Below are 26919 nucleotides of genomic sequence, written 5' to 3' on the forward strand. Positions count from 1 at the left end.
CAACGCTGCCATAAAGGCCCACACTTGTTAGGCGGAGGTTAAACAACCGATTACACCTGCTAATAATTGAAAGTTCTACTTTCAGTTATTACCTTAGATCACCAATAGCCAGTCAAGTGACACATATAAAACAGTGTTTTTCCTGAATTTTTCAATCTGACTAAAGGGTACATGCTAAAATACTCTGATAATCGGACATAGCTAAGAACCTACAGGTCATATAAGTGAAATTATTAGCTGTCAGTAAATGTCTGAACTGAGTTTTAAACTTTTGTTTAGTAGTTTACTGTATCTTTCTAAACAGAATGACATCCCATTGACATCGTAGTTCTATACAAATGAAATGTGAATAAAGTGATTTCATGGGTCACAGCCCTCAAACACAAGGGTCATGAGACAGGTGGTCAGGCTGATACAGTTACTCAGCTAATGCAAACAATTCCATTTAAAAACCGTTGCTACGCCCAATATTATACTCCAGATGAAACACATATGAAACTTCTTTTTCTGGAGATACAAATACTGCATTTTGTAAAAGACAGGCAGTACAGATGTATCTGGAGGCAGATTTTTTATTTTATTTCTAAAAAGGTGTTCCATGCTCTTGTTTAAAAATCCTATTATATACAACAATAAACTCTAATATGTTTTCCCTAATGGTATGTCTGAGATGAGAGATGTTTAGCTAGTAAAATAAGGACAGGGTATTTGCACTTCCATCCTGATCACTCACAACAGCAAAACCCTCAAGGAAACATTGATTTGGTACAAATTCTTTCTCAATACCATGCATTACCATTACTGGATCCAAATGATTTTTATAGCATTTATTCTGATTAGAGTGGCTAACATTCACCTACTCATAGCCTACAATTTATCAATACACATTCTACAGTACAAGTGTGTTTCAAAATTAACAGCTGGAACAATGAACAACAAATATTCATCTCACACCAAGAACAGGTAGTTACTGAATATATTTTGGGTATGAAAAAGAAAGAAAATCTATATTTATTTCAAAAATACAAAGGCTTTGGGTGAACTGGTCATTGCCAGGTATAACAATTGTATCCTGCGTCATTATAGTTGCTTTGCCCAACATAAATATAAAATTAGAACTTTTTTGATACCCTATTACAAAGTTAGAAATACACCATTTCGTCAAGAGTAAACAACCAATGATAAAGGGGACTTATCACATAGGTTTGGATAGAAATGGAGTGCCAGAACATCTCACAGCACCAGAGAGACTGACGTGGAAGGCGGCAGGCGGACTATCAAAGTGGACACACGGAGCACAGAACTGTCTCCCTTCCAACAGCCACAGAGAAAAATCAGAGTTGTCATTATAACTTAATATATATAAGAATCAGATGAGTTCCTTGTTGCACTAATGCTTTAGGAGGAGTGGAGGAAGCGGTTGAAGGCATTGTAGGCGGACTCCAGATCAAAGAGCATCTGGCGTACCTGACTGTCATCCAGCTCATCAGAGGCCGACATGCTGCTGAGGGTGGTCAACCTGGACGAATGAACAGCAGGGGCAAAATGACCGGACAAAAAGGTGTTAAAGATACTTTAGCAAAATCTATATAACAAAACAGTCTTTGTTTGGGAAATAAAGTGAGGCTTGAAAGTAAGAATCAGTATCCTTAACAATAATGTGACAATTGCTAATATTTTGATCTCAATTATTTATCCCAACAGTCTTTTATGGATCTGTGCAAATATTGGCTCACGAACTGTAAATGTACCTCAGTCACAGTTACATTTTAGTTATACGGAACATCCTTATTTTACCAGGTCTGTCTTGAATCACTCCCATTAAAATTCTGAGAATTATCTTCAATACAAATCTTTTTTAATCAGAAGTCAAGTGAACAGTAAATATTTCAGCATTCACTGAATGAGTATAATTCACTGGAAGGTATAACTGCTTACAAATTGCATGCATAGCACTGGGCACCTGGAGAGCAACAATAAACACTGAACTGGATGGCAAAATGTAACGAACCAGAGGCTGACTTTGTCCTTTGCTTCAGAATCTGGAGGCATGTTGCTCATTCTGTTCATGGTCTCCATCAGTTCCCGCAGGTCCGGTTGGATCTGGACATTAAAACCAATGTGACAACTGGATATTATTATCTGTTTAAACTTCAGCATGTGCAGTGGATTGAATGTTACCTCATCCATGGCCCTTATCTCCAGTCTCAGCTTGTCCATCACAGTAATGAATAGCTGAGAGCCACAAAAGGGGAGAGAGAATGTGAGATAAGGTTCAGATAAATATTTTCCAAATTCCACTCTCAGCAGCAAGAGACATCGTTTCTGTGTCAACGAAAAGAACTGGCAGTCCTTGGCCTGCAATGTTGGCAGTGAACCCAGCTGGCAACGTGCCGTCACTTTGCTGACCAGAGGTCAAACCAAATTAAATGAAACTGCTAAAACCACTTACTGCTTGCACTGAACACACAAATCACTTTTAGAAAAGAAATTGCTGCAACAATTTCATTATTATTCTGGCAGCAGGAAAGACATGGGGTAAAATAAAATAAAGTTACATACTGAAACTATATCAGCAATGCAGCGGTTTAGGTTGCCTTTGTCGTCCTTTATGGTGATTGGTCGATCCTCCTTGATCCTCTCCATAGCTAAAGGACAGTCAAGCTGTGAAGCAAAAAGAAAAGATGCTCTAAACCCAAACCCATAAGGGTGTAAAATCAGAGCTCCATTTTATAACTCACTCGATACTTCCTGCAAAAATCATCTATGGAGCCCACATCAGATCCCTGCACCTGTTTGAACGCAGCCTTGTACTGTACCAAGAGTCTGGAACAGGAAGCAGTGTACCTGAAAGACACGTCACATAATTCCATCTGGAGCATTAGTATTAATTTAAAACATACAATAAAAATATAATTGCAACCTACTCATTTGGTGTGACACAGTCTTTGATATAAGCTTTCTCCAGAGCCTGAAGGGTCTTGACAACAGCAAATAACTCCGCCATGTTATCGTACCTTGGGAAAATTCAGTTCTGGTGTTAACATCTCAAATGCTGATTGTATGCAATTAAAAATGATGTAGGCTGTCACTTACTTTTCTCGTTCTCTTGCATTTTTGTATAATTTCACTTCCTAAAAGAGTTAATGATCATTCATGGTGAAAGAATAGCACTTCATGCATGTCTACTTTAATCAGAAGTCTAATTTTCAATGCCAACATAAAACCCAACATAAAATCAAAGAAATAATTTAAAATAACGTACAAAACACTACTTACCTCATATAATTCAGGTTTATTAGGGGCGGCTGTGAGAGACAATGACAGCCTTTAAGAAAGCCTTATTATCTTTTACTGTTAAAAGAATTCTGCACAAATTCAATACATGAATGCAGATATTTATTGAATTTGATGTCTTACCTCCTCCCACTCCTGCAGCTGGTATCCCATGAAACATTATGTTCATATATTAGTGCTTGATCTGAAAAACAAGTGATATCCGAATAATTTGACAAAAACAAATGACATGATCATTTCTTAGTCACAAAAAATAATTTAGTAATACCTTTGAAACTGAATTTTCGTACACCAATTAAATTTACAATGACTGCAAATTGCTTCTACTCTACATATATGGTAACTAGATCATATGACAATAATAACAGTAATGACAATACTGGTGCTTATAGTAATAAATGTAATACACGTTGAAGAACAATCACCCTCACCACAAGGACGATCTTACTCAGTTAATCCCAGGTTTAATGTATATAGGCCATAAGAAAGATTTCAGGTTCAGTTGCGTCACTACATTTTAGCGAAAGCAAGTTTGTCAGTTGTTTAGGGGTAACGGGTAGTGACATTCCTAGGTGCCCGAAACAAATTTACAACTGACTTTCTTTTCAATCCAGTCTTAAGTAAAACGTTTATTTTTTTCCCCCTCTGTGTATGCTTAGTCTCTTAAGACATGTCAGCTACAACGAAATTAGCTATCAAAGCTAGCCCATAAGCGTTTCCTCCTTCGTATATGAAAACTGGGCTGGACCGGTGGGTTTATACCCGCTACATTTTATATTATTCACAATTAGCGCGGAAATACATGTGCTAAAACCCACGTTACTTAATAATCTGTCGTTAATAGGAAAAATAATAGGAGTTTTCTTACCCTCTCGGCAAATGAGATCTGACGTCAATGTAAACACTCCCTTCCGTGAGGACCAAAATACGTCAAAATATTGGTGCCCTTCATGCCTAAATGAAAAGAATAAAACACAAAATAAAGTATGTTGCTTGTATCGATACGCCAAACACGACAAGTGTTAGCGTTTCATGTTTTATTAGCTACATGGATATTCATTCTGAATCTTAAAATATGCCATATTAATTATTTCTACAGGCATATATCAGAGGCAGCGCTCTTGTTTGGCTCATCCGTCAAGGCGCCAGACTCAAACAATTGCCAATATTATGGCGAACATCTGAAGAAAAGCTCTATTTAACATAACATTTACGCTCATGTAGGTTAAAGAAGAGCTGAAAACCTTAGGAATCTTCATTTGACCTGTTCAGAAATTTACATTTTTAAAAAAAGAAAAAAAAATTGCAGTTATCAAACAAACAATATACGGCAAGTGCCGATGTTTTTGTTATCTAATAATTGTTGTTAGGTTTTCCTACATCAACCTTTTAATCTCCACCATGAAAACCTCCAAACCAACACAGAAGAAATCTGATCAAGAAAAATGTGGCGTTTGGCTTGACGCTGCGGAGCTGAAAGGAAAAGCTAAACAGGTCAGTCAATTGTCACGAATATAGCATCATATCATGTGTGTTATGGTTTGTCTGGTCGTTAAACAACAAAAATATATTAACATCTTCATATTAGTGTTTCTGAGACTGTCAAAACGGTCCTTCAATAATGATATTTTTCTGCATCCAGAAACGACTTGCTCGTCCCATTTCCAAACTGTTAAACCCTTTCCTTGGAGGTGGCGGATACAATGTCGCTGTGGCTCTTAACTTCACTCAAACCAAACTTGAAATGCCAAAAACCAGACAAAGCTCTATATCATCCTACTTCTCCCCCCAGCACAAAGGTATGTTGCATACATTTCCCATTGTGATTGTTCTCCGCAGTTAACAATTTAGGTGTAAATAACATTCTTTTATGGAATCATCCCAAAAGTTGTCAAGAAGATCTCCACTTCCGAGGAGGCGGTGACACCCCCAGCTTCGGTTTCAAATGCACATTCGCCTGCAACGCGTGGGACAAAAAGGTGTCGTGAAATTGATCTGGAGGCCAAGAACTGTGACCCTGCGTGGCTTCATACCCTGGAAGGTAAAAGTGTTGATGAAGCAGAGGTGTGGCAGGAGCAGACAGGAAATGCTCAAAACAAGAACAATGACAGGCACTTAAAAATGATCCAGTCACCACAACGTAAGCAAAGAGTTTCCATCAATTCCTTGTTGCTGGATGAGAAAGAACCTCCGCTAAGAGCATGGAGTCAGGACCCTCTTTTCACCTTCAGTGAGTGTTCGCAAGGGGAATCATATCTAAAAGAACAGAACAACATTACAGAAAAGGACCTTAGCCCATCAGAGGCCTGGGGTGCTCATCTGGATGGAGTAGCAACCACCTCCACCCAGAAATCTTTAAAACACAGCCAACCCTCTCCGCTGGATGACGACAAAGAAAACATGTTTGGCCCTTTTAGCTCCCCAAATAAACACTCAACTTATCCTTCAAATCGTAAATTTGCACCTACACCGTATATTCCAGTACACCCACAGGAGACGGTTGACTCCCAGTTCACGTGGACAAAACCCAGAAGCTCTCCTATCAAAAGAACCCATCTGTCCTGCAAAGTGATGGACGAGGACAGTCTGGCCATGCTGTTCACCCAAGACTCTGAAGGTTTCAGAGTGATGGCGCATAGAAGTACACAAGAACGGAGTCCGCTTAAGGATCAGAGTAACATCAACCCTGGGATGTCAAGAATGAGCAGTTGCAAATCCCTGCTGGAGGAGGAGGAGATGCTTTTTACTCAAGACTCTCAGGGAAATCTGGTGATCAAACACTGACAGGAACTGTGCAAACATCTTCATCCAGCGCTACAACAGTGTAACTGATTTACATGTAGCTACTTTTCACCCGTAGAGCTGTTCAGTTGTATATATTTATTATAAAAAAGACAATAATGCACAACACGTTCTACCTGATTGTCAGCGTCTAACAAGCAAGAATTATTTTAATTTTAAGTGGAAAATACAAGTTGTATTGTTCAAAATGAAGATTAAAGTTTTGTAAGGCGATAAATTGTGAATACAATCTTATTGCTGGTGACACATGCTACATAATACAAAGAAATACAGGGTGACAGGTACAGGAAGAGCTCAGAAAATTAGGGCTGTCATTAACATTTTAACATGTATCAATATAGTGAGATACTGGATTAGAAGCATTCACAGAAATGAGTAGCCATTTAAAAAAAAACCCTAATTAGTTGGTTATCTAGAGCTCCATGTATAGTATAACATGATTTATTCTTTGACATTACTGAGTGAAATACAATTTATGCTACAAGTGCTTTCGGAGGTAACTACAATATATAAAAATACACAGAAATGCTATACTTAACACTGTAATCTGGAAAGGAACATTCCTGTGTGGTCTCGAAATCATTATTAAAAATCCATCAATGACCAAATAGAATTAAAATGTATGAGGAAAACTGAAAAACACTGGGTCAGTGTGATGTATCCTGAGCTCTTCATGGGATTTTGCTTCAAAGTGCTAAAAGGATCAATCAGGACCGACTACAGCAACAACAACACCTACTGCTACTCCCCTCAGAACCTGCATACGTCTCCTTTATCCTAATGAAAGCCAGGTGGAACTATGGTGTGATAGAACAATTAGCCCGCTATCTCCGTGGGTTCTGTCACCAGTTTGGAGCCGTTCCAGACGGTCTTGAATTGTTCCGGTACAGGAAACTCTTTCTGTAGAACAGAGGAAATAATTTTCACTGGTAAAAGTATCTGGAAAACAAAAGACTGAGCTCACTCCAACACTCACAAATTCATCATCATCTTGTGGTACGAGGATGTTCATCTCAGAGCTCTTGGCGCTGACGATGTCACAGTGGAGGGACTCCTTGCTCAGGTAGACCTGGCAGCCCTCGGACTTGTTGATGGAAATGGTGGGAACTTTTCCCAAAACCTTCAGGAAAACATTCAGCAAAAAAGGTCAGGTACGCATCGCAGTCTGCACACGTTCAAAACATTCAGAAACAATCTCAAAGAACATTTCACAATTTAAAAAAAAGTCCAGGAATTTGAAACCTTAATTAATATTTTCATATCTAATGTAGGTTTTACTAGATGTGTAAAACTGTTATACACTTAGCAAACATGTATATCGTCTTAAATTACTAAAAGTCAATTTAGGAAAGTGGCGGGAAAGGACTACACTACCCAGAATCCCCAAGTATTACAGCTTCTAATTGACAGAGCCTGTTGGAATCCTGTGCAGTCAGTATTGGTAGTAATATATACACGTACAATAAAAAACTGCACTATCTGGAATCACAAAGCATTGTTGGAATTATAATTGTGATTCCGGATCAACCTCATTAAGCTGTGTAAAATATTTATCAGTTAAAGCAACTGCAGTTGCGGTTTGCATTCATGGCAGTCTTAATTCTAATAACAGAGTCTTTTTCTCACCTGTAACTGAACCGACTTTGAATTTATAATCTCCACAATCCCAACCACGTTCTCAAACACCAGTCCCAGCTTCTTACAGTTGTCTAAAACATGTGAGAGGATGCAAAGGAACATCAGAATTGGGAATCGTGGCGACATTTCTTTTGGTGTATTTTACGAGGGAGCTCACCTACAATGATGGAATTAATTTTCCCTTTAATCTGCAGGGTGCAGCTATTACAGCTAAAGATGTAAGCTACTTGTTTCAGCTCTGTCTCCTCGATCAGCAGGTCATGTTTCTGCTCAAAGTTCTCCTGCAACCAGAAGAGATGACAGATCACCCACAACAATCTGCAGAGTGTTGTCGCTCCTCTGTATTCCTGTTGACATTTCACACACCACTCTCCACTTCTTCCCCTCAAGCTCCAGCAAAGCGGGTCTTTTCTGGGTAACTGGTCGGGGAGTATTCGCAGTCTTAGGGGTCTTTGTCTTGATGGGTGTTGCTTGCACACGTAGATTGGGATTCTTGTGGGTCTTTCGGTCATCTGATATATGCTTCAGGCCTTGCGATGAAAAATACCAAACAAAAAGTTATCAGAAACATCAAATTGCATTAATCTAATTTGCTACATTCACACTATGTTTTCATCTTCTTCTTATTCCTTATCTCCTACCTTTAGTGATATCCATGCCCTGGTTTAGCTGGGCAAACAGAGCTGAATGCTGGGCCCCAGCACTGCCCATCTGGGACTGGGACTCTTCGTTAGTGAAGACAGGAGGAGGACCAGGTGGAGGAGGTGGGGGACAGGGAGCACTAGGGGCAGTGGTGATATCAGACAGAAAAGGAGGTGCAATAGGACCCTGGAAAGCCAAAGAATGTTAAATGTAAATTTAACAGTGTGCTGTGATTTGCTGCTGTGGACAAACAGCACTACTAGCTAATCGTGTAGTACCCAGAACGTCCAGCAGGGGGTAGTACTGCGTCTATAATAACTAACCTCAAAATAAAGAAGTAGTTTAATTTCCGTCAAGGGCGATTCAAGGACTTACCTTTAGAATTGACTTTGTATTGTTCCACCTAATATATACCTTGTTTAATGGTAACTTCACTCTAATAATCATTTTTGGACATGGTTGCATTAAACCCGTGAATAAAACGTTTCTTTTAAATGCATGCTCAACACATGCTGTTTCAGAAGGGTCTCTATGTACAGAAGACCTCTATCTTTGACACACAAGTGTGTATTCAACTGATGAACCAGAGACAACTGATGAACCATGCAGAGACATTAATCCACCCCCACCTCTCTGTACACTGTACACACACGCACACGATCTGAAGTCTGCAACAGTTGCCAGACACACACTTCTCATGGGGGCTAAACTGTCATTTTATGCACTTCTGGATACAGCTGATACGACTTGACCTTTGACATGATGCACATGTGCTGTGGATATAAATTAACAGTCCAGAGTGGTGATCTGTCACACTAAAAACATTTCACTGGACCACGAGCGACTGTAAAACTGACTGTTTGAACCGTCTGGCTCAATCCGGAATATTTACCAGTAATTGTACTTAATTTAAACTCCAGTTCCAGCACCTTAGCTATAAGTATTGGCTATTTATGTCATGGACATCTAGGTGAAGGTTGGACATTAAAATTAAAAAAAAGTTTAAATGAAAAGTAGGACGGACAGCAAGAATTCAGGGGTGATGGCATAAAATAATGCTTCTGGGGTTCCAATTCAGTATGTGCCTCCACGTTTCAGTCATCATATGTCAGAGCGTGTCACCAAATCCTGATCTGAGCAGCAGATGATGGTTCAGAATGAGGGACCAGTCCTGCCGTTTAGGTTACGGTGCAGTGTGTGTGTGTGTGTGTGTACAGAGCCTTTGTGGGGGTTTTTTCCAAAGAAAACCTCCATTCAAGACCCCCTGAGTACCACCTGTTAGTAGCGCACACTCCTGGCCTTGTACGCGTACAGTTGTGCTCAGCCGTTCGACAGCTGGGACAACAGCTGACACGCGCGGCTGCTTCTCCCTCTTATGTTTCTGCGTTTAGAAAACAGCTGTCCAACATCCGTTTTTCCTTACGCAGTTTAAAGTCACAAATTTGTTGGCCGAAATCATTAAAAACTGGGGGTCAGTCACTTATAATTTTATTTCAATGTACTTCAATTTATGTGAATTGGGGACATTTAGGTGTGAAAAGTAGTGCTGCAAAGCTGATTTTTCCTGTAGCTTTATGCTGCCTCTGCTCTGAGCTAACAAATCGAACTGATAACATGACAAAATGCTAACACAGCCAGAAAGACATTGCACCACATGACTGGGAGAGACTTTTTTGTGCTAAGGAACTAATTCCTTCACCGAATAAAACCTTTTGCTATCAAGAAAGGGGTTCAAGTGTGTGTTGATGGATGTGGTTTCCAGTTATCATAGTGGAATCTATTCATTCACTCATTCATGCTCTTAGGGAGTTTATCTAACCACTCTACCACTAAAAATGGAAAAAATGACATACTGTACAAATAGTCCAAATAAAAACAGTTAAATCAATAAATTGTATTGAGAGCTGTCTGAAATCTGATAAGAAAAGGGGGTGAATGACTGCTTAAAATACAAACACTGTTGGGGTTTAGCCTCTTCTTTCAGGAAGCACAATCATACTCACTGTCTTGCTCCACATCAGTCCTGTAGTGTGGTGCTCTTTGATAAACGCCTGCAACTCTGTCCAGACTGACAGGTAGGAACTCACCCAGTCTACATGGCGCCTGTCACTGGGACAAAACAGATCATTAAGATGAGAATAAATCAACCTTTAAATAATCTAAACAAATCAACTCAATCTATACAGGCTTCCTAAACAGAAGTAGAGAGAAAAGGTTGTTTAAGTGTTACTAAATTTGGCAAACTGCTTTTGTACTTTTATTCAACTTTGCGCTATGGATATGAAGTTAAGCAGTAGGGCACCATGGGAGTTGTAGTCTCATCACTAAAGACCCACAACTGAAAGTGAAAAGATGGTGCAGTTTTCAATGTGAAGACAATCTGCGCCTTTAGATACATGATTATAATTGCACAGCTTTAAAAGTAACCTTGAAGGATAATCTAATTCATCTGCGACATGTTTAATCTTTGTGAACATACGTTTCTTTATAGTCTTTCAACACTCTGTTGGTGTAAAAAGTGGCGGCATCTTTCATCTCCTTCACATAAGGACCCGGCTTTTGATTCTGCCAAAAAACAAAATGAAAGTTTATAAGTAGGCACTGATTTTAACTTAGGTGGGACAGAAACACTGTGTAGCCATGTGCCTCCCTGACAGCACTGAGAAGACCCAGAGAGGAAAATCTGTAATCTTTATCTAAATGGTCTTCAGACATAAACTTAAGGAAAGAGATCAGGTTTGATTTGGTGATGAGAAGAAACAGAAACAGATGGAGGGCGATGTCAACCACTGGAGTGTGGAAGACGTCTGTGTTTCATTTATCAGTGTGTGAGATCTGGTTGCATCTACTGTCTATTGGTGTGAACGCTTGCATTCTTCCTCACCACAGCCACCCAGCCCAGAGCTGGGATACTCTCACTGATGGCTGAAAGGTGGTTAAAGAGGCTACTGCCGCGATTCCTTTCTCTGAAGTTCTGGATCTCCTGGATATGATCCGAAATCGGCTTCAGCAAATCGTGAAGCTCCATCTGCGTGTGAAGGGGAAGAAGAGGCAGAGGAGTTAGTGTAGGAGAACGGCTGATGGAGCAACATTCTATAGGCAAGGATTGACTGGAGGGGATGACCGTTTGGGACAATCCCAGCCCGCCCCTCCTCCCAGTCCCCAGCCCATTCTAGTGGAACCTCCAGTGCTCAGCTTTAGCTCTTCTCCTGTTTCCCCTCCCCATCGTTCCATTCCTACAAACATTCCTGGGTTCACGGGGAGATCCCTCTGTCCATGTAAAGGCATATGGCTTCTCCAGTGTTTACACTTCACCTATCCCAACCCCGTGTGCATGTATCCAGGAACACGGCGTCTCATCTGCGAACCTCTGTCCAAGTTTTGTGTCCAGCGCTGAACCTAGCGCTGCGGAACATGTTTTGAGTTATCTTGATTAGCACCAAGAGCGTAAAATGATGCTCTATGGCTCATTACATGTTTTATTTAATATAGGCTCCTGCAGTTAAGAATCAGTAGGCATACAGAAATCCTCCACGGCACCATAAAAACACACTTGCTGACACAACCCAGGTCTAATGAAGCTTCTGGGTTGGATTCTGGGGTTTCTGAGAGTGACCTTGTGGACGGTGTGACCTTGAACACTCAACTGATGAGAGCTTAAATTTGACTGCAGAAAATGAAAAATAGTTTGGAACTTTTCCATCCTGACGCACAGTGAAGACAGACGCATAAACTGTTGGTGGCGAGACAGAGAAAAGTGCAGATAAGAAGGAAACCTTGTGAGCATGTTCAAAAAGAAAAATTGGCAGTGGACCCTCAAATCTAATCTATAAATATTTACGAATCGAGAAGGGGGACCAATTTTTCCATGTAGCTTTCAGCGTATTTCAAACACCAAAGCTATATTTCTGCTGCTGACAGCAGCGCTAGACTTGCGCTTATATATGGACATGATATAGACTGCAACTGTCGGCTAATACGGTTAGCATGCTACTTGTTACTGTCGCTACTGGGGTTAAAAAGTTGCTGCTCTGAAGTGAGCCGAGTTAAACCGGCTCAGCCAAACAGCTTCTGGGAGCAAATGTTTGACTATATAGATAATAAATGGACTGAGGCAGACACACATAGAATGAGTTCACAAAAGGATCAAAAGTGTCTGCTCGCATTATTTGATGGGCAGCGAATGTGCTCAGTGTGCTACAATAGCATTCACCTCCTATACAAGCAGCGGATCAAAGAGAGGGAACTGTGATGATGTGACAGGTCTTCTACTGGAATCTGGTTGAAAAGTGGGAAAAGTCTGCGCTGCAAAGTGTGTTAAAAGAGCAAAAACCAAGAGCACAGAGGCACAGGCTGACCCGAGGTTATACGAGAAAGGCTGATGTTTTTGCTCCTACTCACTTTTGTCTGAGTTTCTCTCTCTCTTTCTCTCTCTCTCTCTCACACACACACACACATAAACACACACACTTGCACACTGACAACAGGCTCAAATATAGAACATGCCCATAAAAAGTCAAAGAGCACAACAGAGCTGTGTTGCAGAGAAAGACCAGAAGTTTGTGTGCTTAAACACAATCTCTCTCTCTTTCTCTACGTGTGTTTGCATGTGTGTATGTGTACTGCTGGTCAGACTCACACACACTCTTATGTCTGATTTGTATTAAGGACTACAGATAAGGAAAGTCAGGAGTGCGTCTCTGTGTTGTTTGTGTCTGTGTGTTGTTCACAGAGGTCCATACTTTGTGTATGTATGTGTGTGTGTGTGTGTGTGTGTGTGTATGTGTGTGTGTGTGTGGTGTGTGTGTGTGTATGTGTGTGTGGTGTGTGTGGTGTGCGCATGTGTGTCTTGACCCACACGCTGTACCTTACTGAAAATACAAAAGCTCTGATTGCATTAGCTTTGGCGTGACAATGCCGGCCCTCACCAAAAGTTTATTTTTAAAGTTCTCCTTCCGAGTTTATTGGTTGGCATAGCAACTACAAATCCCACAAGTCCTGAACAGCTCCGCCAGGACCAAAAATCCACATCGGACAGTTTTTGTTGAATTAATCTAATTTTGTAGTGTCCAGTGAATTGGCACAGTATACACAGACTGCAGGGAGGAGGAAAAACATGAAATCTCCCAGTCCCATCCCATAATCACTGTAAGTAAAATACATTACTTTCTAAGGCAAGTTGCAAACAGCACTATGCGCTAAAAAGATATTTTCAGACGGGCCGACTGCAAAAACCTGCGCTCTTGCATTCCTGACAAAACCTGAGGGCTCTTGTCGTCACCTCTCAACCAATGACCTGAAAAACAGAGAGTAATCACTTCCTGACACACACACACGCGCACACACAAAGAAGGCCAACGGGATGATATCAGCTCTCTCTCCCTCTCCCTCACACACAAACACACACTCGCAGATTTCCTCCCACCCCTGTGTCTCTATACGTGAACATGCTGAGAATGTGTTGTATTAGCGTTTTCGCAGTCAAAGAGCGATGTAATCCCTCCATGAACAGCCCATCCTGCAGGGGAACACAGGAGGGGAGGCTACAGGCCGACACGCTGGACTCAGATGCCCTTTTCCATCTTCTCCTGCCGTTTGTGTCTACATAGGTTTTATTTTTCTTGTGAATAGAATCAAACCCAAATGCAAACAACATGAGCTGCTGTATGATAAATATTTTGATGTGTAACTGTGCTAAACTGGCGGCTTTAAGAAGAAAATCTAAAATGGCGGCAGGGAAAGAAGGTTCTGCTTAAGTTGTTGCGATTGGAGTTGTCCTCATGTAGTGTTCTGAGGAAGGGCCCTCACCACTGAGCTCTCGGTCCCCTTGGGAGGCTACTAGCAGCCCATTAAAGGAAACACTTCTAGTGCACAAAGCCAAGCCAAGAGGCTGGCCAGGAGGCTGATGTTTTCTCCATTTTTCTGGGGAAATCGGAGAACAAATCCGTAAACAGCCATAACAGAGACTGAGACGGGAAGAGATGGCAGCTAGTGGTGGCTCCGCAACATGAACTGGGCTGGAAACTGGAGCTGCATGCATGAAGGCCAGTGGCTGCTTTGGCAACAGGTAAAGTGGTAAAAATCACTCAATGGAACAATGTGTGACTCTCAGGTGAGACAAACAGCAGAAAAGCTACATTTAATCCCTATAATCTTCAATCGTTTGACAAAAAAAAATAAAACTGTGCATGCCAGCATGTCATACCTGTGCAGGTTCCTGGTGCGTTGTAACCATCTTTAGGAACCTTCTCTGGGTATGAAGGGCATTGCTCACCATCTCAGCCTGTGCATCACATAATAAACAGCAGTCATACAGGAGAAGTTGAGAGGATTCCTCTCAGTTTCTTTTTGATGGGAGTTTTCTGTGTTCTCTCATTCTTCTCACACTGCGTTGGCAGTGAATCTGTCATAAAAGTGAAAGTATGCACACACACACACACACACACACACACACACACACACACACACACAGGGTTATTCCCAGCCAGCTGTGTGTTTGCAGGGCCAGGGGAACCACCACGGCAGCTCATTGTCCATACAAGGAGCACTTGTGCTTTTAAAAAAAAAAAAAAAGACCTGTGTCTCTAACACACACTCCTCTGACATTTCATCCTATGCTGGAGATCTTTTCTCACTGCACAAAAAAGTGACACAACATGGTTTTGCTAATGTTTCTTAAAATCTGCTCTTTTGTAAGGAGCTGTCAAAAACAGTCAGATCATTCAGTCCCGGTGTTGAGTCTTTGCTAAACGGAGGTTCTCCACTTTCCTGAACCAGTGTCAGACAATTCTGTCTTTCGAGAAGAGAGGAGAGCGCATTATTGATCTTAATGTATTTGTAGGCTTTCGCTCTCTGAACGGCAGCTTGTAAAAAATCACGACCTGTGACTCTATCAACATTTCAACTCCCCTCCTTCTCGCTGTTGAGCTGAAAGATCAACAAATCTAACACAACTTACATGTTTCTCCACCTCGTCTCCGATGGCTTGGCTGATCTTCAGGTACTCCGTCAGGGGTCCGTTCAGGATGAGGTCGAACGCCTCCATAGCCTGGGAAAAATCTTTACACACACACAGGGACAAACTTGCAGCGTGACTCAAACGATAGCGGGATTCGGTTCTCTCTGCTCTTTTCATTTCTGAACGGAGACTTGCCTCCATCGACGCCGTTCACGCAGCCTCCGTTCGCCACGCCGCTGGACTCCTGCATGGTGACGGATAACTTTTCCAGGCGCGTCACAGTTCGCTCCAAGCGCTCCATCAAACCTTCCATGTTTACGGACCTAAAAACAAAAGCAGACGTGGTCTCTCTGCCTTTAAGCATCTTGAGCGAACAAACATTTATTACAACATATAAGGTTCACTGTAATGAATCCCACCAAATACTGCAAAGCATGTCATACATTCCACTAGTCATGTACAATGCTCGATATAATCATTTAATTATATCAGACTTCAGATGTTGCTAATTAAATTACAAACACAACTGACATATATATTAGAAATAAACTGACAGCACCCATAAGTAGCCATAGTGACCAGTTATATGCTTTACTGAGGCAACACAGGCTCATTTCCAAATTACGTGTCAACAGACTGGAATTCAATCCAGCAACCACCACACACTTACTCGCGCTAGGTCTCACACACTTGCTAATCTGACACCCCACACCTCATGTTCAACACACAATCCAGGACTGTGAGTAATCATTCGTTTAATAAAAACAAAAAAAATCCCAAGATGTCTCCCTGTCGGAAGGTCGTCTTTGGTGCCTGTGTATGATCTAAATAACTGTGTCTGTTGTGTTATGAGCTGCGAGCTGTAAACATGTCCTGATAGCCGTCATGGAGTCACCTCCCTGGAGAAACGGCTCCCAGCTGCCAGAATCCTGCTGCAGGACTCAGCTGCTATTTCTGCTCTCCAGGTCAGACATGTTCTTAAAAAAGAACCGGGTTCCTGGACAGATGATCATGCATATAAAACAAGGAGGTCTGCATGACGTAACCTCTATCCCTTCAGTTATCATTTCCCTAGATCTTATCTCTAAACGATAATCACGGGAAGAAAATCCCGAGACAGTGCTGGCTGTAATCTCCTTGACAACATGAGCGTGCCGCCAACCGCTTTTCACAAGTATCAGAGAAAGGAAACCACCAGATCAGGATAAGCCAGGGCAAAAACATCAACAAGAAGACCACATCATTTATCTTTAAAAAAGAAATTTCCTGTCTGATGGACTAAATAGATACTGATAGACTTTGAGGGGACGTCCCTCCCCAGTCACTGCAGACAGACGGTCACTGTCGTCCACTACCTCGAAACCCCCACCAACAGCTGAGGAAACACACGTGTTGCTGCAGTGGAGAGATACCACTGACCAGTGTGTGTCTGCTCAACTTTCTCTCCTGGTATCTGATCTTTGGGGGCTATATTGAGCTGGAGCCTGCCAGCTGCTGCTATGGGCCTGTTGAAAGTAGACACAATCCTGACATAATGATACAATCAGTGCATATTGAGCATGAAAATCATCTGTCTCTGTCTGTCACAATGACTTGATCAGAATCTAGAACTTGTCCTTATAGGCTCTTGCAGGCTGCAGGTGTCCTCGCACAGGTTCTCACGGATGAGCTGACTTCAACAACATGGCGTGACAGCTGACAGAACTTCCCCCCTCAAATCTGTTCGTGCTCCGTCACCCCAGAAACAAACACAGACATATCAGGAGTTAGCAAAAAGCCAAACGGTGCGTTCACGTCCCTGCTAAAGAATCCATGCAGCACCGGAAGCAGGTGACGCACATACGCGATCTCCGCAACCGTCTCCTCCACCGCCGCACATTCAAAACTATACGTTTAGAATTTAATCAGCGAGCTACGGAGGAGAAATAACTCACCCTTTTCTGTCTTTTTTGTCCTTCACTTTTTGTCGATATTTGGACTCTTGTTGTGAGTCTCCCCTCGGATGGAGTCTGCGTCCAGCTGCCTTGCGGTCCCGTCCTGCCTCCTCACGCCGTCACCAGCGACACTCTTCCGCCATGTCCTAATTAAGCAACTCGGGTGAAACGGAGCCTCAAAGCAACCAGAGACAGCGACCCGGTGTCGCAGTATGTCCTCTGAGACCGACGGGCAGTTATAGACAAAATGGCAGCCCCGGAGAGCCTAAAAATAAATGAGCATTTGACGCTGTCTTGTTGGATATGTGGGTGTATCCGATCCGAACCTGTCCCATCAGATAAACTCCCCAGGCCGAGGTTAAAAGCCTCCTTCCCATCTAAACTAAAAAAGGATAGAGTAAACGTAACATCTAATCTAATCTAGATTTAAATTACAAATACAAACTGTGAACTAAATTCTATATTTTCTCACACTTGAACTAATTTACGAAACTACGCAAGTGATCTCATGAACCTTAGCCGCCATTTTTTTAAAAGGCCGAAAGACACAATTTACGTTTTTACATTTGTAAAGAAGAAAGTGGAGAGTGTAACTGATGTTTAATGACATGTTTACTTGTAAAATATACTGTATGTCAAATCCAGGCAATTATATACATATATAACGCAGAGGAAGGCAGATTTCAAACAAGTGCTAACTGCAGCCATGAAGGCTAATGGTGTAATAATTAGAATCCTATTTTTAAGACATGTACTAACATTGCTTGTACAATATGAGGCATTGTTTTGTTGTTTCTGTCTACAGTGTGACTATTATGATTAAGATTAAAGTTCTTATTTACACTTCCTGTTTTATGTTATGTCTGTTGCTTAGGTGCTCCTCCAAGACACTCAAGAGTTGAGAAAACAGAGAAATCTTAACATTCTTCATACCATAACTTTTTTAATTATTGCCAGCATTAATCATTGATGAAATGGGCCCCAGGAAACTTTATTTGCCTGAATTGTATGAGCTGTGGGTTTTGGCTGTAAGGTGAGAGCCCATTCTGTGTTCGATGAGTCATGGAAGAATGCCATTCATCATATGGCACATGTGACAGACAAGAGATAGGAAAGCTCTAAATTCTATATGATTTAATGATTTAAATGGACCCTTTTGTGATAACAGCACATTTCATACCAGAACTGTTTCATTGTGTTTCCTGACAACCGCAGCAGATGTCTTTGTATTCAAGATAGGAAGTTTAACAGTGGCTGTGCAGGTAAACATCAGACAATCCATGAAGCAATCATCTCGATGAAGCCTGTAAAACAATGATCTTTTCTATATCTTATGCCTGTTTTTCAGAGCCAAGCAACAAAATATAAATAACTGACTTCAGCCTGATGATTTTTGAAGCTCGTGTCCATTCCTATCAATCCATGTTTGGATAGCATATAAATGGACTAAACCATTGTAAGAAAACCTGCAGTCTGTGGCAGGATTAACCTTCGAGAAAACAAATGTCACAGAGTCATATAGAACGTTTTATTTCATATTTGAATAAATGATTATGAAATTCTGAAGGTTTATTATCAACAGGACCTTTGCATTTATTTCATAACAATTTACATGCCTTCATCTAGCGACAATGAAAAGCTTCCTTAGAAATATTTTTGTCTTTTTTTTTTTCATATTTCCCTTGTAAGAAATAATTCAAGTATAAAACAATCCCAACAGTGTAAAATAGCCCATCTGATGAATATTAAGCAGACAAAGAACAACTACGGAAACCTTGATGACGACTATACATTCTATTGGAGAAAGCAGCATTCTTCCTTGTTTTTTATGACATTTATTATCATTGTTTTCCTCTCTTCTAAACACAGAAGAGGCAGAGTACAACCTGCAAACATGGCTGCATTTAAAGTCTCCCCTATAAAAAGCATGAAGGCATTAAGCAAATATGTAATGTCGAAAATTTAGAAATAAAGAAAAGTACAGTGCACATAACATAATCTTAAATAACAACATTGTTGGTTGAGTATGTTAATGATAATCATAATAAAATAATAATATAACTACTAAAGCTAATCAATAACTTATATATGCCTTGAGATGAGTACATAATATTAATACAGTACCGCCACTAAGTCTCTACTCTCAGAGCGTCAACATGGTCAACCCTCAAAAATAAATATCTTAAATAGATTTCTCTCTTTTTTTCTTTTTTTTCTCCCTATTTAAATAGCAGTATAATTGAAAGGCACACAGACCAACATAACACCAAGAGTCAACCCCCCCTCGGCTCTCTCTCTCCACCCCACCTGTTGGTCTTGACAGACATGAGGCAGGCCAGTTGTTGGGGTGGCTTAGGTGTGTGTGTGTGTGTGTGTGTGTGTGTGTACCTGACACCAGACTAGAACAGTACAAAGGTGGAAGTGCTGACAGCTGCAGGCCTGAATGGCTGCAGGGGTGTGTGTGTTTGGGGGGGGTCCCTCTGCCATGGGGCTCTGTGTAAGTCAGTTCCCAAATGGGCCCAGCCAGGGATTAAAATGTGACAGCTCAACAAACGAGCACGAGCGATGCGTTCTTTCCAGAGTGATCTGTCTGTGTGGTGCTCTGGAGCAGCTCTGCCCCCCCCCCACCAACAGCAGCTGTTCGTGCTTTCTTTCTCTCTTTTTTTCTGTCCATCCCGGAGCCACAGAGAAACACAAGTGTGCTGCTTTTGTGTTTGACTGCTAAATGTGCAACTCTGGACGCATGTGTCGCACATGCGAGCGAAGCGACGTGGCAAAGCAGTTTCTCATTGTCTGGAGCCATTTTCACCCCCACCCCTCCCTCCTTTTATCAGTGCATTTGTTTTGTTTGCCAAGTCCCTCTTTAGTCCAAGGTTCGAGTCAGACTGAATAACATTGTCAGTTTTTTTTGTTTCTTTTCTCTGTCCCGGTGAGTTGCGAGCTTTGCACAGGTCAAGAGGTCGAGACACAGCATAAAAAGAGGGGACATTCAGCATCAGGAAGGTTAAAAAAAAGTAGTACTTCAAATATGTGTGACATGACGAGTTGCAACTCTGACTTCCTGACAGAGGTCACATAGCTAACACTTTGGAAAGGTTCCATTTCCCTGATCGTCAGAAAATATTCCAAAAGATGCACTTGAAAAGACAAAAAGAGCCCCAAAAATGTAACAGAAACAATAATAAATATTAATATTATAAGGTCATCAAAGAACCCCAAATGCTTGTAGAAACACAAGTTAAAAAATGAAACAAACAAAAAAAAAGAACATTTCCTAAAGACAGCAATATGACTCAAAAGTCTTAGTTGAACATCTACAGCAAACACAGGGATTAGTTCCTGCATTTTGTCTCTAAAAATAATAACTATACTACAATAATAATATAATAATTAATAATAGTATAAAGTTATAACAAGAGGAAATCACTTTCATTATTTGTTCTGTGAATTTTTTATATTTTCTAGCTTTTTGGTTGAAGCACAGCAAGTTGGAAAGTTACTGTAAAAGTTTCCAACCTCACCATCATCATCACAACCACCACCACCACCACCATCATCATCATCATCATCACCTCTTTAAAGGTACTCTGCCTCTGAGCTGCTGACACACCCATCCATACGGATCCCTCTTCTTTCTTTCCTTTCACTGTTCACGACCGGACGCCGCGGCCAGGCTCGGCCCTCTGGGGTGCCGCGTGTCTGGGCTGGTGCAGCGGCTGCTATTGCATGCGGTCAGTCTGCAGCTGCTGCGGCTGGTACTGACCGAAGGCTGCCGCTGCGGCCGCGGCCGAACCCGGAGCAGCTGTGGCTAAAGGCTGCTGGACCGCATAGCCGTAGCCAGTCGCGGCCACATAGCCGTAGCGGCGGGGGATGCGGCGTAGGGGTACTGCTCATAAGCAGCAGCGGCCGCAGCACTCGCGGCAGCTGCAGAATACTGAGCGTATGCAGCCCCGGTGTAGTCGATGTAGGGGGAGGAGGCCGTGGCGGGTGCAGTGGGCGCAGGTTGCACATGAGGGATGACCACGCTGGGCTGTACGAAGGCTTGAGGGTACACATAGTGGGCTGGGATGCTGCAAAACACACATATGAGAAGTTAGTTCCATTCAGACCCTCCAAAAATTCAAATCTATCGCTTTCAAGGTCCCGTCCTCACGGCCCGAGACTGACGCCCCACTGAAGAAGACAGGAAGTGCCTACTGGTGCTGACCAGACCAACATAGGGTTGCCAAAATAGAAATATTACAGTGAAAATAAAACTGGAAAATAGTCGAACGGAACGGAATATGCACCCAAATGCTTTGCTTTGATGACGGGTGACTGCTTCATGGATACTGATCTGCTTTTGACTTGATTGTTCAGTCTAAATGGGGGGGGGGGGGCAGTAAAAGAGAGGTGGCAGGGGCCTGTAACCTGCTATTGGTTTTGATGGTTACACGTGGATGTGGCAACAACGCCATCCTGCTCGCTGCTGTGGAGCAAGAGGCATGGGGAGGAGTCGGCGAGGCTTACAGTGTCCGTGTTGGGGGTGGGGGGACATGAGCCAAGGGAAGCATTGTGAAAATGTCACGGCCACTTTGACAGCTGGACAGTTTTCAAAAAGCGACACTGCTGGCCACTTCCCCCTCTGTGTCGGCACAATGAGCCAGGGAGGTAGAGCGGGAGGGGGTGGGGGGGACTAGGCTCCGCAGCCAGAGGGATGTTTTCATTAAATAAACAATTATGAACAATGAGCACATTCTGCCCTGCATGACATAGCCTTACACCCCCCCCCCCCACACACACACACAGACTCTATAAGGTCTGGAAACTGCAAGCATCAGGGGATTTTCTTCTTTTTTAAACGTCGCCCCGCTGATTTAGAAGAACCTTCCCGGCTTTAGGTCTCTGGAGTGTCTGATTAACCCTCCCCCCACTCTAGAGACAAAAGCTGAGTCTGATGAGGCCTGATTGGAACATACAGGTGTTGAAAAATCTAAATAAATTAAAACAACTGAAATATACATAAAGGACTGTGAGAGCGGAGGTGCAGAAATTGTGAAAGCCGGGATCTATCGTGGCAACCCTATTGTGAGCACTCCATTGTCCAATCCAACCCCACATTTCAACCCAAAACAGTGCACAAGAAAAACAAACAAGAGCAAGCCACCAGAGAGGAAGAAATATATTTTAAAATAATGATGACTGGTTACAAAAGAAGCAACAGGAGAACGACAAAAAAGGACAAAACGCACACACGAACACACTCGCGCGCACACATGCACAGGGGAGACAAATTTCAAATTGAATGTTGTTTTCTCTAAGAGTTTTTCCCAACGGTGATGGGAAACTCCCCGTCCAGACGCTCTTGGCTGAGACAACACAGCTGAAGCCAGCACGGATTCGAAGTACGCCACCTCCGAATGTGGATGGAGAAGAATCCCCCAAACGACATCATGCACGTGGCAAAAACGTGCAAACGCAATAATAAATGCATTAATCCGTCCATGTATGTGGAAAGTATTTTTAAAAGTAAATTTGACTGTATCCAACGCTCTCGATGGTCCTTTCTTAATTCTTAATAGTGGGTATAACTAGGCTGTTATCAACCACACACGCACACACACACACACACACACAAACGCACACACACACATGCACACTAGGTGACCTAGAATCATAAAATCTGCCTCTCTTTAGCCCCGATCCTCTGAGAGAAGGGGAGATCTGGCCTCTCCGCCACTTGTTATCTGAATCCTGGAATGTTGTGTTCACACAGTCCAGTGGTCAGTGAAGTTCAGGGCTAAATAAAGGTTCCTCTCCATCGTGTGACGTGTCTGCAAAGTCCAACGGCAGGAAGACGTGTGAAATCAACCGGCCTTTGATGGAGTTTCTGTTTTGTTTCCTAGTCATCATTAAAGGACAGTTTGCCCAGAAATCACCTCAAAACTCTACGATCTACAACTACGAGTTCATGAAAACACATTTCTGGAGGTACATAGCTGCAGGAACTGAGAAACATTTTAGGTTGGAATCCACAGCTAAACTGGAGAGCATCAGTGACGTGTGAAGCTACACAAAATAGCATTATTGCCCTGTTCTTGTATTTTGTTAAGACTCAATCAGAACTATATAACTGGACAGTATTAGTGATAAACTGACAACATTAAGCTTTTTCACTGCTACTTGTATAGAATGAAGAATGAGACTAGTTCAAATATACGTCTGTTCATGCAGCTCTAACCCTGATTACATGGCCCCTGCTCTTACATGACAGATAGAGATGGTCCTCTCACGAGACCCCCGTCCTGCCCCCACAGCTCACCAGTGTTGCCTGCGACTGCAGTGTCAGCATTCAGGGCTTTGTGCGGCACAATGGGGGCAATTGTTTCCCCTAACACCTCGAGCCCATGTGACGAAAGCACATAGAGAATGGGAGCGAGACAGACATCCTGACATCTGCCTGTGTCGCCTCAGAGACATGCAAACAGACAAACACTGTAGGGACACGGGATCGCTCCACAAATCGAAGTCCGCTCGCAGGGATGCACGTGTGTGACTGACGGTACATGATTTCACACATAATTGTAAAATAGTCACTTTACTAATGCTGAGAGCGTGGGCGGTTATTTTGCAGCGATAAAATAAGAAAATGGGGTAAAGGTGAGGTGTTGGGAGGGGAGCAAAATAAAGTCACACAGAAAATTCACCACTCACTCCAACAAGACAGGCCAGGAAAAGAAACGAAACAAACAAAAATTTGCTCCTTTCTTAGAAAAGTTAATTATCTTCTCAGAAAAGGGAAATAAAAAAAAGAAAAAAAAACACCTCAAAATTTCAATCAATTAGCTTTTTTTCTTTGGTCATTAGAGTAAGAAAGCACACGGTTTAGCTAACAACACCACTTCATAACCACACAAAGCTCTAAACTCTATTAAAGTACAATAAAACAAAATCAAACCCCACGTACATGCTTCTATAATCACCATTTTGAGAGCTTGTATGTGTGTGCGAGTCTACAGGTAATTCCTTTCTCTGATCTGTGACTATGTTCGCGGAGCTACTCCACCAACCAGCACTGTTAGCTTAACCGAGAGCGAGCCTGTCGAACCAGAGAAAGATAGACAACATTGAGTCAGACTGGAAGGTTCCATCATTGTCCACTTAGCACAAACACACAAATAACTATAAACACTGGCGCACGCACTGCCATCAACTAGCGAGCCTAGACAGGGCAGTTTGACTGGCTGCGGTGGACAACGCTGCACACAACCTAACGTCCACCTGCTATCAGCCGTTATCTATGTTAAAACAGCTGAACTCTAAACTGAAAAAAAAACAACCTGAACGATACAGAAATGTCACTAACGGTACTTACCCATAAGGCCTCTGGATGAAAGCAGGGTGAATCTGGGGAATGCCGAAGGTAAAACCTGCAAATAAGGAAAAGGTTGAAGTCAGATCTTTCATTCGTGACCTCCAACCATATTCTTAGGTCACAATACAAACAAACCAGAATTAATGGAGCATACTCATACTCTTATGGTTTGGCAGGGGTGGCTGCATTAGTGCTTTTATAAAGGACCTTGTCTTTACCTGGCTGCATCACCCGCGGCTTGGCCCCCAGGTAGGCCAGGTTGACGTTGGCCTTCCGGCCGTCAATGATCGGGTTTGGGTCTTTGCAGGCGCGGTCGGCGGCCGAGCGGTCTGCCATTGTCACCTGAGAGAGGCGAAGGAACGCAGAGAGTGAGACCCCTGTAGTTAGACAGTTTGAAGAATGGAAGTGTGACACGTGGTGGCGTTTCAGGCTTTTCTCGCTCCTTTTACAGACTTCCCTGAGCGTTGGCCCAGATCTCAGTTTACATATCAGAAAGAGCTTTACATCATCTGTTGACAATGTGTCACAGTTAACTTTGAGGAGGTCATCGGGGCCTCTTTAGCCGTTGCTGCCATGTCAGCTCATCCAAAACTGTTACTGACACAAGTTAAAACACGTTGACAGATACTGAGAGAATTGCATCGCAACTAATGTCAAAACCAAGAAAAGATGAATGAGTGTTTAAACATTATACTGCTAAAGAAAAGCTTTCTTTGGGGGAAAAAGAAACAGAATCTGTGTTTCATGCTGAGTTGCAGCAACGAGCTGAAGCTGTTAACAGCTTTTGGCTAAACAAAACCAATGAAACCAGTGTAGAAACCAGTGAGGTTTTTTCTTTCAGCCCACCAGACCTGTCAATGCGAGTGAGGTCAGCGCACAATCAAACGTGTCAGGGCGCATACCAGACGTTATATGTCGGCGGGGTAGCGGCAGGGCTAAATGAGGCTTGACTAAACGCCAGCATCCCGAGAAAATGCAATTAATCGTGATGGTGGAAGGGCGAACGGGGCTTTAACAGAAGGCGCGTGGTTCCAGGGTTTCCGCCTACACGTGCGTAAAAAAGCGCTTTCTGCGTAAAAGCGGGAGACTCGGCGTTCAGCGCAGGGTACTTACGAAGCCGTAACCCCTCGACTTGCCGGTCTGTCTGTCGGTGATGACCACCGCTTCTTCAATCTCACCAAACACCTCAAAATATTTCCTGAGACTTGAATCTGTGGTGTGGTAAGGAAGACCCCCGACAAAGATCTTGGTGTAGGTCGTGTCCTTCTGCGTGGTGTGCATCGTTAGTGCAAATCACAATAAACAACGTGGAAAAAAAGAGGAATAGTGCAATGTCTCCTTATCAGTGGATACTTTGGATGAAGGGAGCGGAGCTGGCTCTGGAACTTTTCCCAGAAGAAACAGAACAAAAAGTCGACAAGAAAAATGAAGCCTTGAGGTAGATGGATCTTCCGACACTTTAGAGGAGAGTCTGGAGCGGATTTTTCCCAGAGCGACCATCAGGTGTTCCCAGCTCTTCTTGGTGAGTCTGCTCTCTAACTAAAATAGATTTTGGGTCCCATTCCTTAAAGCCATTCGTTTAACTCCACCCAGTTGTTCAGTCCACCTCTGCTCCGCCCACCGGCGCGCAAACAGCTGGAAAAGCTGCAGCTACAGTGTGAAACCCTAGAGATCCCCAGGAAGGTCCAGCTTTAGACGGGTAGACTGGTCTCCAAATAAACCCCCTGAAATGATTCCTTTTTAAACAAATAGCAACATATTAAGATTATTTTTTTTACATTGTGTAAGAATACGCGTATTTATTGACCATACGAATATATTTAACGTATTGTACAATCGTTTTGTTGTACTTAACAGTGCGCATCAACTTCTTTTTGAATAAAAATGTCCTTGAGCATTAGTGTGACGTGTTAGACTTAAAACAACGCATTCCTATACATCGCAAATACGATTCCATACATTCACAGTACAAAGCAGAGTAAATCTGCACATTTTTACTGCACATCAAGCATGATTTCAGAGTTACACAGCTGGTTCTTGTCTCAGCCCAATGACAGACGTGCACCAGCAGCAGTGAGCAGACAGACAGACAGACAGACAGACAGACAGACAGACGACAGACAGACAGACAGGTGCAGCTCTCAGACAGGCAGTAGTCCACCCATAGAGGACGCGGCGGGAGTTGGACACGTTCCTCTCGGCGTGCCCGCACATAAGGCGTACGTCGGGAATGAATTAAACTCCAAATTTAACAACGTGAATCTCCTAATTTCTTTCTGTGGCCACCAATATGC

General features: G+C 42.5%; 4 protein-coding genes across 5 annotated transcripts; 1 reads left to right on the top strand and 3 right to left on the bottom strand.

Annotated features, from left to right (window-relative positions):
* Positions 1-556: 556 nt before the first annotated feature.
* vps28 (VPS28 subunit of ESCRT-I) lies at positions 557-4240 on the bottom strand. Of its 2 annotated transcripts, none has more exons than XM_057020047.1 (10): positions 4166-4240; positions 3421-3481; positions 3280-3308; positions 3097-3134; positions 2928-3017; positions 2742-2847; positions 2563-2664; positions 2182-2235; positions 2012-2103; positions 557-1519 (listed from the first exon to the last, which is right to left on the bottom strand). In XM_057020047.1, the coding sequence occupies exons 2-10, from the start codon at positions 3464-3466 to the stop codon at positions 1399-1401; spliced, it is 678 nt and encodes a 225-aa protein (XP_056876027.1). In that variant the 5' UTR covers positions 3467-3481; positions 4166-4240; the 3' UTR covers positions 557-1398. The 2 variants fall into 2 exon arrangements, with proteins under 2 accessions (XP_056876027.1, XP_056876028.1); XM_057020048.1 differs by lacking the exon at positions 4166-4240 and adding an exon at positions 3729-4092.
* Positions 4241-4408: 168 nt separating this feature from the next.
* Positions 4409-6316, top strand: LOC130517866 (aurora kinase A and ninein-interacting protein). The gene is made up of 3 exons (XM_057020044.1): positions 4409-4791; positions 4940-5096; positions 5186-6316. The coding sequence occupies exons 1-3, from the start codon at positions 4699-4701 to the stop codon at positions 6079-6081; spliced, it is 1146 nt and encodes a 381-aa protein (XP_056876024.1). The 5' UTR covers positions 4409-4698; the 3' UTR covers positions 6082-6316.
* cap2 (cyclase associated actin cytoskeleton regulatory protein 2) lies at positions 6159-17586 on the bottom strand. The gene is made up of 13 exons (XM_057020043.1): positions 17272-17586; positions 15533-15660; positions 15338-15438; positions 14585-14662; positions 11264-11407; positions 10859-10944; positions 10383-10488; positions 8379-8565; positions 8104-8267; positions 7895-8018; positions 7726-7808; positions 7076-7219; positions 6159-6999 (listed from the first exon to the last, which is right to left on the bottom strand). The coding sequence occupies exons 2-13, from the start codon at positions 15648-15650 to the stop codon at positions 6916-6918; spliced, it is 1419 nt and encodes a 472-aa protein (XP_056876023.1). The 5' UTR covers positions 15651-15660; positions 17272-17586; the 3' UTR covers positions 6159-6915.
* Positions 17587-18785: 1199 nt separating this feature from the next.
* rbm24a (RNA binding motif protein 24a) lies at positions 18786-26364 on the bottom strand. The gene is given in 5 exon segments (XM_057020046.1): positions 18786-21124; positions 21127-21341; positions 24626-24680; positions 24844-24967; positions 25739-26364. Coding segments are annotated over 5 exon segments (696 nt in total). The 5' UTR covers positions 25907-26364; the 3' UTR covers positions 18786-20990.
* Positions 26365-26919: the final 555 nt, after the last annotated feature.

This window comes from Takifugu flavidus, chromosome 21 (assembly GCF_003711565.1).
Source record: "Takifugu flavidus isolate HTHZ2018 chromosome 21, ASM371156v2, whole genome shotgun sequence".
In the NCBI taxonomy this organism is placed as follows: Eukaryota; Metazoa; Chordata; class Actinopteri; order Tetraodontiformes; family Tetraodontidae; genus Takifugu; species Takifugu flavidus.

Excerpts from the sequence above, each read along its gene's own strand:
- vps28 (XM_057020047.1), bottom strand. The coding sequence starts at position 3,466 with ATGAACATAATGTTTCATGGGATACCAGCTGCAGGAGTGGGAGGAG. Across the intron at positions 2,104-2,181 it reads AGATAAGGGCCATGGATGAG|ATCCAACCGGACCTGCGGGA; the intron begins GTAACATTCAAT and ends TTTAATGTCCAG. Across the intron at positions 1,520-2,011 it reads AAGGACAAAGTCAGCCTCTG|GTTGACCACCCTCAGCAGCA; the intron begins GTTCGTTACATT and ends TCATTCGTCCAG.
- LOC130517866 (XM_057020044.1), top strand. The coding sequence starts at position 4,699 with ATGAAAACCTCCAAACCAACACAGAAGAAATCTGATCAAGAAAAATGT. Across the intron at positions 4,792-4,939 it reads TGAAAGGAAAAGCTAAACAG|AAACGACTTGCTCGTCCCAT; the intron begins GTCAGTCAATTG and ends TTCTGCATCCAG. Across the intron at positions 5,097-5,185 it reads CTTCTCCCCCCAGCACAAAG|TTGTCAAGAAGATCTCCACT; the intron begins GTATGTTGCATA and ends TCATCCCAAAAG.
- cap2 (XM_057020043.1), bottom strand. The coding sequence starts at position 15,650 with ATGGAAGGTTTGATGGAGCGCTTGGAGCGAACTGTGACGCGCCTGGAA. Across the intron at positions 10,489-10,858 it reads TTGAAAGACTATAAAGAAAC|TGACAGGCGCCATGTAGACT; the intron begins GTATGTTCACAA and ends GTTTTGTCCCAG. Across the intron at positions 8,566-10,382 it reads GACTGATGTGGAGCAAGACA|GGTCCTATTGCACCTCCTTT; the intron begins GTGAGTATGATT and ends TTGGCTTTCCAG.